The 18087-nt window shown below is 43.2% G+C and overlaps 1 protein-coding gene and 1 pseudogene across 4 annotated transcripts in view; one reads left to right on the top strand and one right to left on the bottom strand.

Annotated features, from left to right (window-relative positions):
- Positions 1–12728, top strand: part of KAZN (kazrin, periplakin interacting protein) — a 510314-nt gene extending 497586 nt beyond the window's left edge. For all 4 annotated transcript variants that reach the window (XM_029064854.2, XM_029064860.2, XM_029064858.2 and 1 more), the window contains 2 exons: positions 5043–5157; positions 7639–12728. In XM_029064854.2, the coding sequence (XP_028920687.1) occupies positions 5043–5157; positions 7639–7803 (280 nt within the window). In that variant the 3' untranslated portion in view covers positions 7804–12728. The remainder of the gene's footprint in view (positions 1–5042; positions 5158–7638) is intronic.
- Positions 6270–6422, bottom strand: LOC114812370 (annotated as a pseudogene).
- Positions 12729–18087: the final 5359 nt, after the last annotated feature.

The raw sequence follows: 18087 nt of genomic DNA, 5'->3' as shown, positions 1-18087 counted from the left end.
GCAAAATGGGAATGTTACCTTTTCTCCCTCCTTCTAAGAATGTGAAGCCCATGTGAGACCTGAATATCTTGTATCTATCCCAGTGCTTAGTGCAGCGTTTGATACATAGTGAGTCCTTAACAAATACCACAGTTATTTGCAGCTCCCTGGGCCCTGAGGGAGTTCCACTGGGCTGAAACAGGCTTCCTCTCTGAATGTTTAGACTTTTATTCTTGCCATCCGTTGATTTGGTTGTTTATTTATTCAGAGCTGGTGAACTGTGGAATTGTGGAAATTTCCCCCAGGCCTTTGTCTTCCCCTTTAGATTGTGAGTTCCTGGAGTCCAATGACACATCTTTGCCTGCTTGGTGTCTTCTGCAGTCTCAGAACAGCACTTTGAACTTAGTAGAAGCAAAGATGCCTGTTCAACTGATCAGTGGTATTTGTCGAGTGTCTACTATGTGCAGAGCATTGTGCTAGGTGCATATCTTCAGGGTAGACAAAGCGGATGACTATGGTACTGACTAATAATAATCATTGTGGTAAAAATAATAATGGTATTTGTTAAGCTCTTACAATGTGTCAAGCACTGTAGCGTGGCTCAGTGGAAAGAGCACGGGCTTTGGAGTCAGAGGTCATGGGTTCGAATCCCGGCTCGGCCACTTGTCAGCTGTGTGACTTTGGGCAAGTCACAACTTCTCGGTGCCTCAGTTACCTCATCTGTAAAATGGGGATTAAGACTGTGAGCCCCACGTGGGACAACCTGATTCCCCTGTGTCTACCCCAGCGCTTAGAACAGTGTTTGGCACATAGTAAGCGCTTAACAAATACCAACATTATTATTATTATTATCACTGTTCTAAATGCTGGGGTAGATACAAGCTAATCAGGTTGGACACAGTCCCTGCCTCACATGGGGCTCACAGTCTTAATCCCCATTTTACAGGGGAGGTAACTGAGGCACAGAGAAATGAAGTGATTTGCCCAAGGTAGCAAGTGGCAGAGCCAGGATTAGAACCCATGACCTTCTGATTCCCAGGCCCGGGCTCTATCCAATAGGTGTTAAGCTCTTACTGTGTGCTAAGCACTGGGGGGTACATACAAGATAACCAGGTTGGACACAGTCCCTGTCCCACCTAGGGCTCACAGTCTGAAGCTGAAGCTGCATGGCCTAGTAGATAAAGCAAAATTACAAAATTGTTGCAAAATTGGGGTTAGAACCTGGATCATATGACTTCAGAGAAGCAGTGGGACGTAGTAGAAAGAGTACAGGTATGGGAGTCAGAGGATGTGGGTTCTAATTCTGCCTCCTCCACTTGTCTGCTGTGTGATCAGCGTGGCTCAGAGGAAAGAGCCTGGGCTTCGGAGTCAGCGGTCATGAGTTCGACTCCCGGCTCTGCCGCTTGTCAGCTGTGTGACTGTGGGCAAGTCACTTAACTTCTCTGTGCCTCAGTTACCTCATCTGTAAAATGGGGATTAACTGTGAGCCTCACGTGGGACAACCTGATTACCCTGTATCTACCCCAGCGCTTAGAACAGTGCTCTGCACATAGTAAGCGCTTAACAAATACCAACATTATTATTATTGATCTTGGGCAAGCCATTGAAATTGTCTGTGCCTTAGATACCTCATCTGTAAAATGGGAATGAAGACTGTGAGCCCCACGTGGGGCAACCTGATTACCTTGTATCTACCCCAGGGCTTAGTTACAGTGCTTGGCACATAGGAAGCACTTAACAAATACCATAATTATTATTTGTTCTAGTTGCACAGTCTTTTCACTAGATCATGTTGCCCCCTATGCTTTGCCATTTTCTTATTTGTAATGTATTTTAATGGTTATCTCCCTCTCTAGACTGTGAGTCCCTTTATAGGCAGGAATCCTGACTCCCAGAATTATTGTACTGTTCTCTCCCAAGTGATTAGAGCAGTAAGTTCCAAAAATTGATCCATCAATGCCTCTCTAGAGGGAGTGTTGATCCGATGGGTCATCCCAGTTATCTGTATGTGTCAAGGGTACCTGCAATATAATGGCAAAGGCCCCGAAAAGAGTGGAAAGGATAAACTGTTCTACCATTTCAATTTTTGGATAGTAGCAACAAAACAAAGAGAGTGTGAAGACACAGCCAGGCTGGCTGCCTGCACAGATGCCATGGTTGGTTTCTCCACCCAAAACAGATGGAGTCGATGTCAAACAGTGTGCTTTTGTTTACCAGGAAGAAAAGAGAACAGAGCCAATTTAGGAGCCCTTTGGCTTAGAATTTTCAGTACCGGACTGGTAATTAGCTATGTCACCCACAGGGGACTTTGTTTCCAAGGTTCACTATAAAGAACTACTCTAAATGGAGATGTGATTTCTCGCCTGAAGACTGAGAAAATTGAGCCACCAAGCCCAGCCCAGGGGTTTGACACTTTAAAAGAGAAATGTAGCCTAGTGGTAAGAGTTCAGGCCTGGGAGCTCAGAGGATCTGGGTTCTAATTGCAGCTCTGCCACTTGCCTGCTGTTTGACCTAGGGCAAGTCACTTAACTTTGCTGGAACTAAGTCCTTCCTTTCTCTTCCTGGATCTTTGGCCACAGTCTCTCTCACAAACAGTATCTATCTATCTATATGTACACACTCACACTCAGAGCTTAATATCTCCGTCAGCAGTGTCTCCTTTGAATAGGAACGACAACTAGAGAAGCAGATAGTGGATAGAGTACGGACCTGGCAGTCAGAAGGACATGGGATTTAATTCCAGCTCCTCCACTTGTTTACTATGTGACCTGGGCAAGTCACTTCACTTCTCTGTGTCTCAATTACCTCATCTGTAAAATGGGGATTAAGACTGTAAGCCCAATGGGGGACAGGGACTGTGTCCAACTTGATTTGCTTGTATTTCCTCCAGGACTTAGTGCAGTGTCTGACACATAGTAAGAGTTTAACAAATACCACAGCTATTATAATTAACTATATAGATATAGTTGTCTTTCATATTCAAAGAAGACACTGCTGATGGAGAAATTCAACTCTGAGTATGTGTGTGCATGTATAGTCACTTTGCTGTGCTTCGGTTTCCTCATCTGTAAAATGGGAATTAAATCTTACTTCCTCTTATTTAGCTCCCAACCCATGTGGGGCTCACAGTCTGTGTCCAATTTGATTATCTTCTATCTACCCTGGAACTTAGTTCACTGCATGGAACTTAGTTACTAAACAATAATAATAATGATAATAAAAATATTGTGGAAATGACAGGAGGGCTCGAAGAGTTGGTGCGGGGAGTCAGGTTGAGGACTCAGGTTCAAATCCCAATTCCATCCTTAGCTCTTGGATGTTGGTCAGCCGCTAAATGTTAGGATCACCCCAAGACTGGGCTGATCCCCTCAGATCAGGGAAGCACCATCATTCATTTTAGTGGTGAAACAAGTTTCTATTATCTTTCTCATATGGAAATCTGCTGGAATGGCTAATGCTCTTCTTCCTCCCTCGCCATGCCGCTCCTGTTCACTCTGGAACTCCCTTCTCTCCTGGATCCTTAGCCACAGTCTCTTTCACAAATAATATCTATCTATCTATCTATCTATCCATATATACACACATACTCAGAGCTTAATTTCTCCATTGGCAATTTCTTTGAATAAGAAGGACAACTAGAGAAGCAGATAGTGGATAGAATATGGGTCTGGGAGTCAGAAGGTCATGGGATTTAATTCCGGCTCCTCCACTTGTTTACTGTGTGACCTTGGGCAAGTCACTTTACTTCTCTGTTCCTCAGTTTCCTCATCTGTAAAATGGGGATTAAGACTGTGAGCCCAATGTGGGACAGGGATAGTATCCAACTTGATTTGCTTGTATTCCCCTCCAGTGCTTAGTTCAGTGCCTGACAAACAGTAAGCACTTAAATACCACAGTTATTATTATTATTAACTATATAGATATAGTTGTCTTTCATATTCAAAGAAGACACTACTGATGGAGAAATTCAACTCCGGGTGTGTGTGTGTGTGTGTGTGGGTGTGTGTGTGTGCATGTGGGCAGGGGTGCAGTGACTGAAAAGTCCCCCGACAAGACACCCCCAGGCACACTTGTACACACACACACACACACACACACACACACAAACAAAAGACCAAGGTTAGACAAACTCAATCCACCAAACTGGAGAAATTCCCTTGGCACAAGCTTCTGAGGAATGCTTTCAGGGGCCTCACTAGAATTAGGACTGGGCAGAAAAGGTGCTGCTGAAAATGCCCTAGGGCTCAGTGAGGCAGTCTAAACCAACAGTCATCCCACTTCGAAGGGAATCTTTATTGAGATGCTTGGGAGAGAGCTGTTTGTTCAAACGAGATGCCTTTTCAGCAGAAGATGCACCTGGATTTGCTCTTGGACCCAGATTGTTACTCCCACAACAATCCACAGCCCATCAGAAACAGACATCCAGAGTCCAGGAGAGTGAATATACCACATTTTATCTCCTCCCCAGTCCTGCAAAATTGCGTGGCCATAACTGTTAACTCTCTCAACTTCCAGTCAAGGGTTAGTCTCTAAACTATAAAATAACCCCCCCATCAGTATTAATTATCTATCCTATGACTTAGTCTGTCTTGTGTTTTATCTGACAGATAATTACTCTCCCCACCTTTCAAGGACTAACTGAAGGCACATCTCCACCGAGAGGCTTTCCCTAAGCCTTCACTTCCTCTTTTCCCACTCCTTTCTGTGTCACCCTGATTTGTGTACTTTATTCACCGACCCCCACACCAAGCCCCACAGCACTTACGTACATATTCATAGTTTATTTATCTATATTAATGTCTGTCTCCCCTCTAGACTATGAGCTCATTTTGGGCAGGGAATGTGTCTCCCAATTCTGTTGCATTCTTCCAAGCGCTTAGTACAGGGCTCTGCATACAATAAGCACTCAATAAATATCATCGATTCATTGGCAAATCTAGACACTCTATTTTCTTTCAAGGGGACCTACCAATGCTTTGGAAATATGTGAGTTGTTTGTGCTAGGCTTTAGATGCCTCGGGGTTAGGTGGGTGATGGCATTTCTTCCCTTTGTTTGCTTTCAGTCCTGCAGGCATCCGGGAGGCAGAGAGATTTGGAACCCCTCTTGGGAGAGCTTCCAGCATCACACGGCAAAGCAAGGAGGAGAATAACAGCAGCTTAAAATATAAAGCTGGTCGGGTAAGGCTGTTGGCATCCCGGATGGCTGTTGCAAACCCCTTGGGGTGTCAAACTGACATATTTGTGCAATAATCCCTACATCCCTTCCTCAGGATCACAGTCCCAAATCCCTGCTTTGGGTTTATTCCATTACCATGATAGATTCCAAGAGCAGAAATGGAAAATGGGAGCATTTTGAGTCAAGAATCCCAGTGACTGGAGAACTCTGTCCAGGCCAATTCAGAGCTGGCCAGAATCTGTGGTTTCATTATCTCGGCCTAAATTGCATCACCATTCTGTTGAAAACCTTTCTGATCCTCCGATTTTGAGTTATTGCCTCCAGGTAATGAACATTCAAAAGGGATGTTCTATTGCACCTGATAAAAGTTGGGCCCAGACCTTGAGGAGCTGCTGGGGCTATGGCATCAGTGGTTAAGGTTTCTGACCAAATCAAGGCATCTCACAGGGTGGACAAACCCAATGGAACCACTGAAAATAGCTGGCTAATCAGGGCAGTGAAGACTACCTCTGGTACTGTGGCCCAGCATCAGTGCTATGCTATCATTACTTTGGTCGTGAATGGATTTTATCTGTGAAATTCTTACATGAATTTTAAAAGGTGTCACACCATTGCTCATCTACATATGGTGGGTAGGGCAAGAGAATGTGAGTGGCACTGCAAAAGCCAGGAGCTCCTTCCCACAGATTCTCAATCCCAAAGTCTTTGTGGCTAGACCAAGGCTCATCCATCATTTGCAACAAGAGACTCCATGACATCACATCACCCCTTGCATAATATGGCACAGAAATGACATCAGGTCCAGGGCAGCTAATACTTCTATATGCAGCCACCTGGCAGATCAGTGGTCTTAATTATGCCATGATACATAATCAAAAATATAAGACAAAATATTTCAAAGACATGCTGTCTTCAATTCGTAGACTCCCTCCATTCCCAAACGATAAAGCAGATGATGACAGAGTCTCCTGTCAGGATCAGTGCATGATCCTGGATTGCAAAATCAATCAGTGGTATTTATTGAGGATTTACTAGAGCACTGTCCTAAGAACTTGGGAGAGTACAGTACAACAGAATTAGCAGACTCATTTCCTGCCCACAATGCCCTTACAGTCTAGAGGAACGCAGTCTCCAACTACCACAACTTATTCAGCCAGGTTTCTGACATTTGGGGAAATCTCAGGGTCAGTACACTCAGAATGCAATGGATGAGCCTCACCCTGTGTATACCACTTATGTGACCATGATGTCTCCCCTGCCAAAACAAATAGTATTTTGGGATTACACATGCACCCCCTAACCTCAGGGCACAAAAGTATAGCACAGTATCTCCCCAGTCCTCATGGTCACCGTGCCACACTAGGAAAGGCTCACAGAGTGAGTTCCAAAGTGAGTCAGGGACATAATCAAGAATCAATGCCAATCTCCTGGTACTTGGTTCAGTATATTCACAGAGCACTAGAGATGGACTGCATACAGGCAATGGAGGACATTTGGGTACATATTAAAATACAAAGTAAAGCCATCCACATTCATTATCTTTTCAGCATTAATACATTCATTTTTACTACTAATAAAAGTAAGGACTGATATTGGAAGAATTTTTGTTCTCTGTGACAATTTTGGTGAATTATCCTTGAGAGAAGGGCCTGGTCCATTAGCATGCAAGTTTGAGAAGCAGAGTGGTCTAGTGGATAGAGCATGGGCCTGCAAATCAGAAGGACTCAGGTTTTAATCCTGGCTCTTCAATTTGTCTGCTGTGTGACCTTAGACAAATCACTTCACTTCCTCTGTACCTCAGTTACCTCATCTGTAAAATGGGAATTGAGACTTGGAGCCCTATGTGGCACAGGGACTGTGTTCAACCTGATTACCTTGTATCTACCTCCGCACTTAGTACAGTGCCTGGTACATAGTAAGCACTTAACAAATACCATAATTATTATTATAATAATTTAAATAAAGATGGTTATTTAAATAAACTCATGGAGCTGATGGCACTAAGCTAGTCTTTAAAACAGGAGCAAAATCTTTCTGGCGTTCCCTACCACCACCTTTTTCTATGATATTTGTTAAGCCACTTACTAGGTGCCAGGCACTGTACTAAGTCCCAGAGGGAGAGCAAGCTAATCAGGTTGGACACGGTCCATAAAGCTCACAGCCTTAATTCCCGTTTTACAGATGAGGGATCTGAAGCCCAGAGAAGTAAAGTGACCTGCCCAAGGTCATACGGTAGAAAAGTGGTGGAGCTGGGGTTAAAAAACAGGTCCTCTGACTCCCAGGGCCGTGCTCTATCTACTAGGTCATGCAGCTTCTCCACCTTCTTCTTACCTTTTTCATTATTTTTTTTTAAGCTTGTGTTGGGAAAGGTTGGAAGGGAGTTCGGTGGGAAAGATCTTCAGTAGACTAAAAAAGTAGCAAAACTTGTTTTGGGGGTCTTCTACCACCTTCTCCTGACCTTCTATATCTGTGCCCTTTATCAGCTTCCACTGGGAAAGATCGGAAGGGGGTTCAGTGGGAAAGACCTCGACTTCCACGATGACTATGGCTCTCTGCGAAATGAAGACTGCTATGATGATGACCCTCAGAGCCGCCCAGATCAGTGCCGTTTGGAAAACTACAGTGGGCTGGAAATCTCAAATGTTTAATGGATCAGATAGCACAAAGACCCACTGCACTGAAAGCAGTGGGCCAAGGGAAAATCTGAAAGGGGGAAGATTCACAAAGAGACCACGTTTGGCTGGTAGAGGCTGATTAAAATGGAACAATGACATTTATATGCTCAGAATCAGGGGCCAGAGTTGCCAATCTAGAGCAACAATCACTGGGCTGAAGGAACTTCAGAATCTTAGCCCCATTGAATACCTATGGGTTGAGAGAGACTTGAATTTTCCCCCAAACCACCTGTAGTCACGGACTTCTGGGCTACTGCAAGAAATCTAAAAGCAAATAGATCAAGCCTGATTGAAGCTCAGTGGTCCAAAGGAGAGAAAAGTCCTGGAATAATGTCGATAACCGTTCATTGTACTACTCTCTCCCTGTCAGCCTTGATTCTGCACTGTGACTGGCTCTTTGGGCCCTTCCGAAACTGGGGGTGCTGACTCCCCAAGAAATGCAAAGCCAAGGGCCGAACCCAGCTCGACCTTGGTTCTGTGGGTTTTCTGTTGACAGGAATGAGTTTGAACCCAGGTATCCCAGGAAAATTTCATGTTGGTCCAATGCATTTCTCCTCCAGGACAACTGGATCACTGCTCTTATTTTCTGGCCTAAGTCCCTTGGGTAAAACTGGGCTGTGGCTACTTTGCCTGCCACCCCAGAAACGGCTGTATTTTAAGGAGAGAGTGACTGGAATGAGTGATCCTTTCACACACATCATCTGAATGTGCTTTGGGACCTTTCATCTGATTGAAGGGAGGCGATGAAACACAACAGCAACATCCAAGAACAACTGAGTCTTCTTCTAGACACCAGAAGCATGGGAAACTACATTTAGCCACAAGAAATCTTCCTTAACCCATTTAAGAGATCCAGCAGCTTGGAGGTGGATGAAAAATACCGCTTAACGTTAAACTAATACATTTATTTTTGATTGCGCCATCACATGTAACTTTGTCTGCTCACTGAAGACTTAACTCAGGCATATGCCTAAAGCGGGAGGTTTGGTAAGGTTTGTTGGATAGAGGCTGGATTGGTCACCTAAGGACTTGTTCCTGTTCCTGTTCCTGGCTGAATCGCTGTGTGACCTCTGTCTAGTGATTTCACCTCTCTGTGCCTCACCATCTTCATCTGTAAAAAAGGGGAAAATTCTACCTACCTACCTCCCAGGAACAGTGTGAAGATTAATATGCTAACATCAGTAATGTGCTTTATAACTCCTCCGAAGAATGGTGCTATTGTACCAGGATCGCTCTTCTTCCCAGGTCAAACTGTGGAGTACGTGACAGACACGGCCCCGGCTGAAACTCAACTGTCTCTCCTCAACTCATTAATGTCGGCAACAGCACGGATAGTGATTGAGAATGAAAAGATACGGAATTGGGAAACAAATTCAAACTTGAAATTTCAGCCTTGGTCAACTGAATGACTGTCAACAATTGGCCCTTAAATGTTAAATCCCAATCGGTTTCCTCTTTGTTCAGCCATAAGCACTTTAAATGACAGTTTTTTTGATGTTTTTCTGAATCCCAAATCCCACAGCCAGGTTTGAAGCTGGATGACATCCACATTTTTCAGTGTGTGTCTCCAGAAAGCCAGCTTGTGCAGGACACGGGATTCTGTGTTAAATTCTGCCCTGTAGGTGGGGAGAACAGCCGGTGGATAAGACTTAAGGTTGGGCCTCTACTGTTGTACATTAGAGTTTGTGCAGGGGGTGAGAAAGTTAAAAAACAACAACACTTTCAGTGCTCATTTTCAAAATGGTCCCTCTTCCCGCTAAGAGCCCCAGTCTGCATTTGTGCAGCGCATTTCCTTACATACGAATAGAGTTCATTAAACAATGGATGCTCATTGTAACATACTAATGTGGGCTCTGTGAGCAATAGACATCACTGCTGTCCGTAATCATTCCCTAACAGGACATTTAAGGAGAGAAAAGTTAGCAAAGCTATTGAAGTGTTTTCATCCACTGCGACATTCTACCCGCTTTATACTGTCTCTGACCAGCAGTAGAATCACCACTCTGAACTACTGGGGATTCTGGAGAGAAAAACTTAATTACACATTGGAGATTTCATCCCTTTCATTTTCATGGCAAGGGGAGCAGACTGCCTGGCTGGGTATGATACTGCAGGGGTTTTATGTAAATGAATTTAAGACGATGCAGTTTTCCCGCAAAGATGGTCACCTAGAAATTCTTGCCTGTGAAAACAGTGATCTTGACTAAAACTATTAACAATTAACCAGGCTCCCCCATCCCCACCTTTGGAGAAATGGTCACAAATTTCCATCCTAGATCCTGCCACCAGCTAGAACAGCAGAGCACCAGAGAAGAGTCCTGCTTTTGACTACAGTCTCCACAGTCAGATAGAAATTATTGCCTTTTAAAATAGAGATGGTGGCTAAAATTACTTACAATTAATCAGGTCCTCTGTCCCCACCTTTGACGAAGCAGTCACAAATTTCCATCCTAGATCCTGCCACCAGCCAGAACCCCCAAGGACCAGGCAAAAGTCATGCTTTTGACCATAGTCTCCACCATAGAGGTCAGAGAACAGCAGGAAGATAGGGGATAAAACAGTGGGCACCCACAATCAGCTCTTCAGAGAAAAGTTGTTTGGGGGCTCCACACCTGTCAGTTGCAAGAGGAATTTGGGGAGTCAACTGGGGCAAGGCTGCTCTTGCCTACTTTATTTCCTCCTGCTGTTGCTTAGCTGGGTGGGTATTGTGGATCTGTATGTATAGAAAGTGATTGCATGTTTATGAGCCTCTGGATGGGTGCCTGTGTTTATGCACCTTTGGATGGATGCCTGTGTGGGTCTACTTTTGTGAGTGCAAATGTGTCCTTCTGGGTGACCGGGTGTCTGCTTTGTGAGGGTGTGTACCTGCCACCCTGCCCGAGTGGGTTTGTCATTCTTGTCTAGGTGTCTGGCCCAGTCTTTCTGCTTCTGCTTTATCCCATTCTCTCACAATTTCTGTCTCTCTTCGTTGCCTTTCTCTCCCTCCAACACGCTTGAATCACTGACTCATCCTCTTGGAGTCCCGTCTCTGACCCTTCACCCCGACCCAGGAGCAGCAGAGCTTCAGAAAAACTGACACTTTGTATAGACACTGGATATTTTTAGGGCAACAAATTCTTAGCTGCTCACTACAGTTAATCCAGGTCAAAATGGTTTATCATAGCCTGAAAACCAAACCAAACCATTAATGGTATGCTTCTTTGGGGGCAACCCAGGATTGGGTGGGGCTCTGGGAGGACTGACTGGTTGGGAGTTCCCCAGACAGCTGAGGTTCTTTGGGTTTGTGCTAGGCTAGACTATGCAACTGCCTCCAGGACTGGAAGAGGAAGATGAGCTAAGGAGACCCTCGGATGGAGCTGGACCTTCTGCCCAAAGGGAGGTTGCTTACAAACCATTTGAAACAATTGTTGCTTCTTTTTCCTGCAGAGATGATAGGCCTATTTTAACCAAGGCCTCCATTTCATTCAATCAGTTTCACTGCCTTTCCTAAAGGGGCACTTTAAAAAAGCAGAGTTTCATTTTTTATTTGTTTTTCCAGACCCAACTCTTTTGTCGTGGAAGGTATCAGTAGATACTAGGGAACCAAAAAAGGGTTTCCAACGGAACCTTTAGTTTGATTTCTTTTACAAGGAAAGGGAGGTTAAGAATCCTTCTCAGCGGGATGTGGGAGGAGCCTTATTCTTTGTAGATCACAATTTTAAAGCAGAATCAGCCCAAATGTAACACAGAGCGGTAAATTCTAATCCTTCCTGGAGAAACCTGGATACTAACTTTGCAATAGGAGGCAAATGAAAGCAACTGAGAAAGGGTAAGAAATACTGTGCAAAACTGTTTGACAAAGGCAGTGCAATACAACCTCGTATATCCAAATCGATTAGGGCCAGGCACAATTCAGATACAGTCATTTCTGCTAGTATGTGGTAGTCATTGTTCTTGAAGAACCTTGTGTAATTGAGATAATTGTGTATTAGTAATCATGGAATCAATGGGAATTGATGGTTTAGGTGGTAGATATTTTGAAGATATCATCATGAATGACATCCTTCAATACAAATTCCTTTACTATCATTTCGATTAGTAGCAGAAATTCTTTATATCCTTGGCACTCATTTCTACATTACTGTATTTAGTAATGTATGGTTTCAAAAGCACAAACCCAGAGTACTGTGCAGAAAAGTGGGACTGAGGAATAGGAGAATCACCCTTTGATAGATGTCAAGTAAAACACACCCATTTCTTCCTACCCCGAATTTACGTGTGCCCACTTGAGAATTGTGTTATCCTAGAACAAACTAGTGTTGGGGAAGAACATTCCCTAATTTTCTCATCATGTCATATTTGAATCGTGTAATGAAAACACATGATTATAGCAGAACTGACTGTATCAAAATTTGGGCAGTACAGAAAATATTTCTTTTTCCTCTGATAGTCTGTGTTAAAATCAGCAGTGGTCCAACACCAAGAATAAAACAGAAGAAAACCCACAACACTGATTTCTGATATCCTTAGAATGTATTTCGACTCCAAACAACCATGAAATTATTCCAGTAGTCTCCAACAACAAAAATCCACATCTGCAAACAGCAACAACCCAACTCCAGCACATTCCAGTAAAAAAAACCTTTTTTTTAAGGATTTCCAAGTATATCCTGATCCCCAAATGTCTGAGATAAACCAGAGATTTAAATAAGCAGGAGCCAGATAAATGAGGTTGTACTATTTGGTGATTGGCACGTCATCTGTAAACTATTTTAAGATTGCTCTGTACTCCGCAGTGATTTGTTCTACTGCTTGTAGTCATGGTGGACCCTGCTTGATTCTTCAGAATGTAAAGAGGAGCCTTTTGTCCTGTATTCTGAAAACACAATATACATGCTTCAATAGAAAGTTTAATCTGCTTTGTCTCTGTGTTGGTTTTTAAGTGATGGGAATTGGACTGAGTAGGAAGAGTTAAATAAGGGGAATGGGGTACTCTCTGCACTTTGCTTCAGACAGAAAACCTTTGCCCACTTCGCACTGGCAAACACTCCTGCCACCTGGCTTTCATCTTAATGCCATTCAAGGTGCCTCTGAATGGCCTCTTTGTTTCTGACTAGGAATCATTTTCTCTTTGGCATTTATTTCATCGCTCTCCTTGTTATCACACTGACCTGGCCTTGCTGCTGGAGAACAAAGAGAAAAGAGGTGAAAGATGGATTGAGTAATATTTAAGGTGGTCTCAGGAATTTCTGCAGCATTCAAGGTAAGCAACCACTAATCCAAAGAGACTACACAGAGGAAGGAATAAGTAAAGCCCACAACATCAGGCTGAGAACTACTGAGACCCAAGGCATAGAGAAGGGGAAGTGAACTTCCAAACTGATCACTAGAGGAGGCAAGGGAAGGATTCCCTTAGAATAGAGTACCCTATAACCATGGTAACTACAACAGAAAGCTAATTATCCAGATACCTATTTTCCAAATAGACCAGTTACCCAGCCTAAGGTTGGTTTGGATAATTCCCCTGGAAACATTTGAGTAACTAAATTCAGTAGTACTAGTGAAAAAAAATAATGGTATTTGTTAAGTGCTTACTGTGTGTCAAGCACTTTTCTAAGTTCTGGGGTAGATACAAGCTAACCAGGTTGGACACAGTCCCTATCCCACATGGGGCTCACACTCTCAATCCCCATTCTGCAGATGAAGTAACTGTGGCACAGAGAAGTGAAGTGACTTGCCCAAGATCACACAGGAGACAAGTGGCGGAGCCGAAATTAGAACCCAGATCCTTTCGACTCCCAGGCTTGTGCTTGACCCACTAGGCCTTGCTGCTTCCCATTACTACTAAGTAGTAGCAGTAGTAATAATAATATTAGTAGTGCTTCTTACTGAGCACTCACTGGGAGCAGTGCACTATACTAGGAAAGTATAACAGAAGCATGAGATGTGTTCCCTACTCATAAAAACCTTACATTCTAATGCGGGGACTGACAAACAGGCGTGTAAATAGAATGAGCAGAAGAACTATGTCACTCTACAATTGATCATAAATGTGGGTGTTGGGTCTTCTCACATATTCATTCATTCATATTTATTGAGTGCTTACTGTGTGCAGAGCACTGTACAAAGTGCTTGGGAGAGTAAAATGCAACAAGAAATGGCAACATTCCCTGCCCACAACAAGCTTACGGTCTAGGGGATAATAATATATGGAGAGGGAGAAAGAGAGAGAATTTAGGCATGTACTTCTCCATTATGGCCAAACTTCATTTGGTATGGTACCTGAATTTTTCATTACTCGAAGGATTGAGTCCTCGTTCATTTTAGAACATTGGCTTTCTAGTCTGTGTGGTTTTCGGGACCTGGAATTGGAATTCTCTGAACGCTGTATGAGTAAATAGACAGGTAAATCTATTCCTGATCCATGATCAGTTCCAAACACATTTTCAGTCAGGAAATGGCCAAAGCCACAGAATTTAATTCTTATGCAACTAGGGGATTTCAACTGCACAGGGTTAGCAGTGCTTAAGGAAGCCCACTTTTACTAGAAGAGGGAATTCAATTGGAGACTGAAAACAAAATCTTGGTGGAGGCTAAGAAAATGTCCTGCCCGTTTTCCATAAATAATGACAGCAAACCTTACTACCTTCTTCACCGTTATAAACTGTACCATTCTATACTACTTTTTCTGAATTTACTGGGATGGAAATCTGGAAAATGCCACTTTTTCACTGAACCTGGGAACACCAATCAGTACTAATAACTAAGTCTGTGATGACCGGATTCTGGAGTCTATTTAGTAGACAGTGGGGTGTTGCAAATTTCAGGAAAAACTACTTCTAGAATACGTCTATACTATTCCCAAATGAAGTGTTGTCAGTGACCTGGATAATGTAGACCATCCTGCCAGACAATTGAAATCTCCAAAGAGAATCATTTGGCCTGAATGATTGGCTATTTGGAGCAAAGTAGTCAGGTAATTAACAACGTTTTACTTAGTGCTGTGTGAAATTAGCCATGGTGACTGGCCCAAGGTGAATCCACCAGTGACTCAGGTCCCTCTTACCTAGCAATTACCTGCTGCATGCACCAACATCATCAGCAGTGGTATTTATTGAGCATTTACTTACTGTGAAGCACAATACTTAGGTCTTGGGTTTGAACAACTAAAGCAAGAAACATATTCCATGCCCTCCAGGAGCTTATGATTAAATGGGGGTGGGGGCAGATAAAAAGAATATATTTACAGATTGTGGGAGTAAGAGGAAGAATCAGGATATAACTGGAAGGAGTACAAATGTATCAGGATGAAATAGTTGAATGCATAATTGAATATACAAATAAATATGCAAATAAAAATACGGCTAGATATATAAGTGCCGAGGATGGGAATGAAACATATAAATGCTAAGGATGGGATTGGGTTGACTGTGGGTGGTTTGACATGAAACAAAGAAGGCAGAAGCACTTCACTATTTCATCAGGTGCTTTTCCAAGAAGAAGGAAAGAATCAAGGGCCAGGAGCAAACACAAAGGGAAATATTCAAGGCTATCCATGGGAGGGAAGTTTCCCCAAGAAATTAAACTTTCAGACAATTTCTGGCAAGCAGCCAAGACTGGTTGACAATGAATCACCACTAAAAATCTTCAATCAATCAATCAATGGTATTTACTGAGCACTTACTGTGTACAAAACACTGTACTGAGCTCTGGGGAGAGTGCAATACAACAGTGTCAGCCTCATTCCCTAGCCATAATGAATTTACAGCCTAGAGCAGGAGATAAATGAGAGTAAGATGTCTTTATAGGGATTGCTTGGAAAGCCCAATTTCTACACTGTAAGCCTGTTATGGGCAGGGAATTTGTCTGCTAATTCTGTTGTATTCTCCCACATGCTTAATACAGTGCTCTGCACATAGTAAATTCTCAATAAATATCATTGATTGATTGAATCTCATGTTCGGGCAGATCAGCACATTGGCGCCACACACTGGATCCTAATGTGAGATATGCCATTTTACAGAAACTCATTAGATATGGAATGCAGTTCGTTTGTAAATATATCACATTTTATACTGTGCTGGATTACGTGCCTCACCAGGGAAAAACTGCTTGTTAACTGTCTTGATTCATACTTGTTTCTAGGTTCTGGGACAGGATGGAGCCTATATCTGAGCAATCTCAGTGACAGCTGTCCTTCCTGTGATCCCAGCTAGAAATTCATCATTTCCATTTAATCAGTTTCAAGGTGTTCCAGAACTTTCCCATGGGGATAGGAGAGCTTTAAAGCTTGGACATCAACACTGACATTTCCTGAATTCCTTTCCCACTCACCTCAACCAGTTCTTAACCCCAGGTGTGTTTGATTCTAAGGATCCCTTCCCCTGAGAGGCAGCTTAATAACTGTGGCATTTGTTAGGTGCTTATTATTTGCCAAGCACTGTATTAAGCAGTAGGGTAAATACAAGATAATCAGGTCACGCATGTGGGGCTCACAGTCTGAGTAGGAGGGAGAAGAGGTATTGAATCCCCATTTTGCAGATGAGGGAACTGAGGCCAGAGAACTTAAGTGTCTTCCCCAAGGTCATACTACAGAAAAATGGTGGAGCAGGGATTAAAACCCTGATCCTCTGACTCCCAGGCCTGTGCTCTTTCCACGAGGCCATGCTGCTTCCCAAGTTTACTTGTTTGTAAATAGCAGCGGAATTAGTAGTAGAAGAAGTAGCAGTGTTTATTGAGCTCTCACTAAAAACAATGCACTTGGTTAAAGAGTTTGCACTCTTCTGAGATTTCTTATAAGATTTACAGAGTAATCAAAATAAACAGCAGGCATTTTATGACATGCTTGTATGGGAAATGGTGGGCTAAAGGGATATTTTTTTGAGAAGGGGGCACTCTATATCTTTTCAGTAGACACCTCTAGGACAGGTCAGTGTTGCTATCCCTTTTTCATTTGTTGACTGTTGATTTTTCATTTGTTGATTTGAACCACCTGAGATTCAGAGAGGGTAAGCAATGAGGAACTGCCCAGTGTGGTCAGGCCAAAAGTGAGTTTCATGGATTTTATCTGGTGTTCATTCATTCAATAGTATTTATTGACCATTTACTATGTGCACAGCACTGTACTAAGCTCTTGGAATGTACAATTCGGAAACAGAAAGAGACAATCCCTGCCCAATATCGGGCTCACGGTCTAAATGGGGGAGACAGACAGCAAAGCAAAACAGAACAGAACAAAACAAAACAAAACATCATCAAGATAAATAGAATCACGGAGATATACACATCATTAACAAAATAAATAGGGTAATAATATATATAAATGTGTACAGTGCTGAGGGGAGGGGAAGGGGGAACAGCAGAGGGTGGGGGGGGGAATGGAGAGGGGAGGAGCAGAAGGAAAGAGGGGGCTCAGTCTGGGAAGGCCATGCTCCCCATGTCTGTTTGTTGTTGTCCTCTCCCAAGCACTTAGACAATGTTTTGCACGCAGTAAGAGCTCAATAATTATGATTGAATGACTGAATGAATGAATGATCTGCTCATGTTTTTGCTTGTGCATAAAATGCACTAGATTCTTCCATGCCTTCACTCCTCCCGGGTTGTTGAATTAGACCCTTCCAGACCCTGCAGGCTTGCTTTGAGACCATGAGAAAGATTTTCAGGAAGTTACAGTTTAGCCAGCCTAAATAACCCTCATTTCCTGAAGGAGGTCATTCAACTTCAAAAAGCCCCGGAGTTTAGAAGACATTCAGTGCCTACAACCAGGGAAGAATCGGGCTCAATTTCTAAGAAGTTAAAGCGCTTCTAGGACTTTATTCCTTACACCCCACCCCATCACACCACACCAAAATTACCCTTTTTTAATGGTATTTGTTAAGTGCTTACTATGTACCATGCACTGTTCTAAGAGCTGGGGTAGACACAAGGTAATCAGGTTGGACGTAGACCCAGGCCCGTATGGGGCTCACAGTCTTCATCCCCATTTTATAGATGAAGTAACTGTGACACAGAGAAGTGAAGTGATTTGCTCAAGGTCATATAGCAGACAAGTGGCAGAGCCGGGATTAGAATCCAGGTCCTTCTGACTCCCAGGCCTGTGCTCTAGCCACTAGCCCATGCCTTACAAAAAAAAAAAAAAAGAAATGCAGGACCAGAGAAGGCAGCGACTCTGGTATCAATTTCCCAAGATGCCAGTGATGGAGGTGGCTGTCAAAAACGTCCAGGTCTCTTGCTATTCCCAGACACGTGTCCTATTCACAAACTGGTAACCATCTCAGT

This window comes from Ornithorhynchus anatinus, chromosome 5 (genome assembly GCF_004115215.2).
Source record: "Ornithorhynchus anatinus isolate Pmale09 chromosome 5, mOrnAna1.pri.v4, whole genome shotgun sequence".
Lineage (NCBI taxonomy): Eukaryota > Metazoa > Chordata > Mammalia > Monotremata > Ornithorhynchidae > Ornithorhynchus > Ornithorhynchus anatinus.
This window is presented reverse-complemented; position numbering and strand designations above follow the sequence as displayed.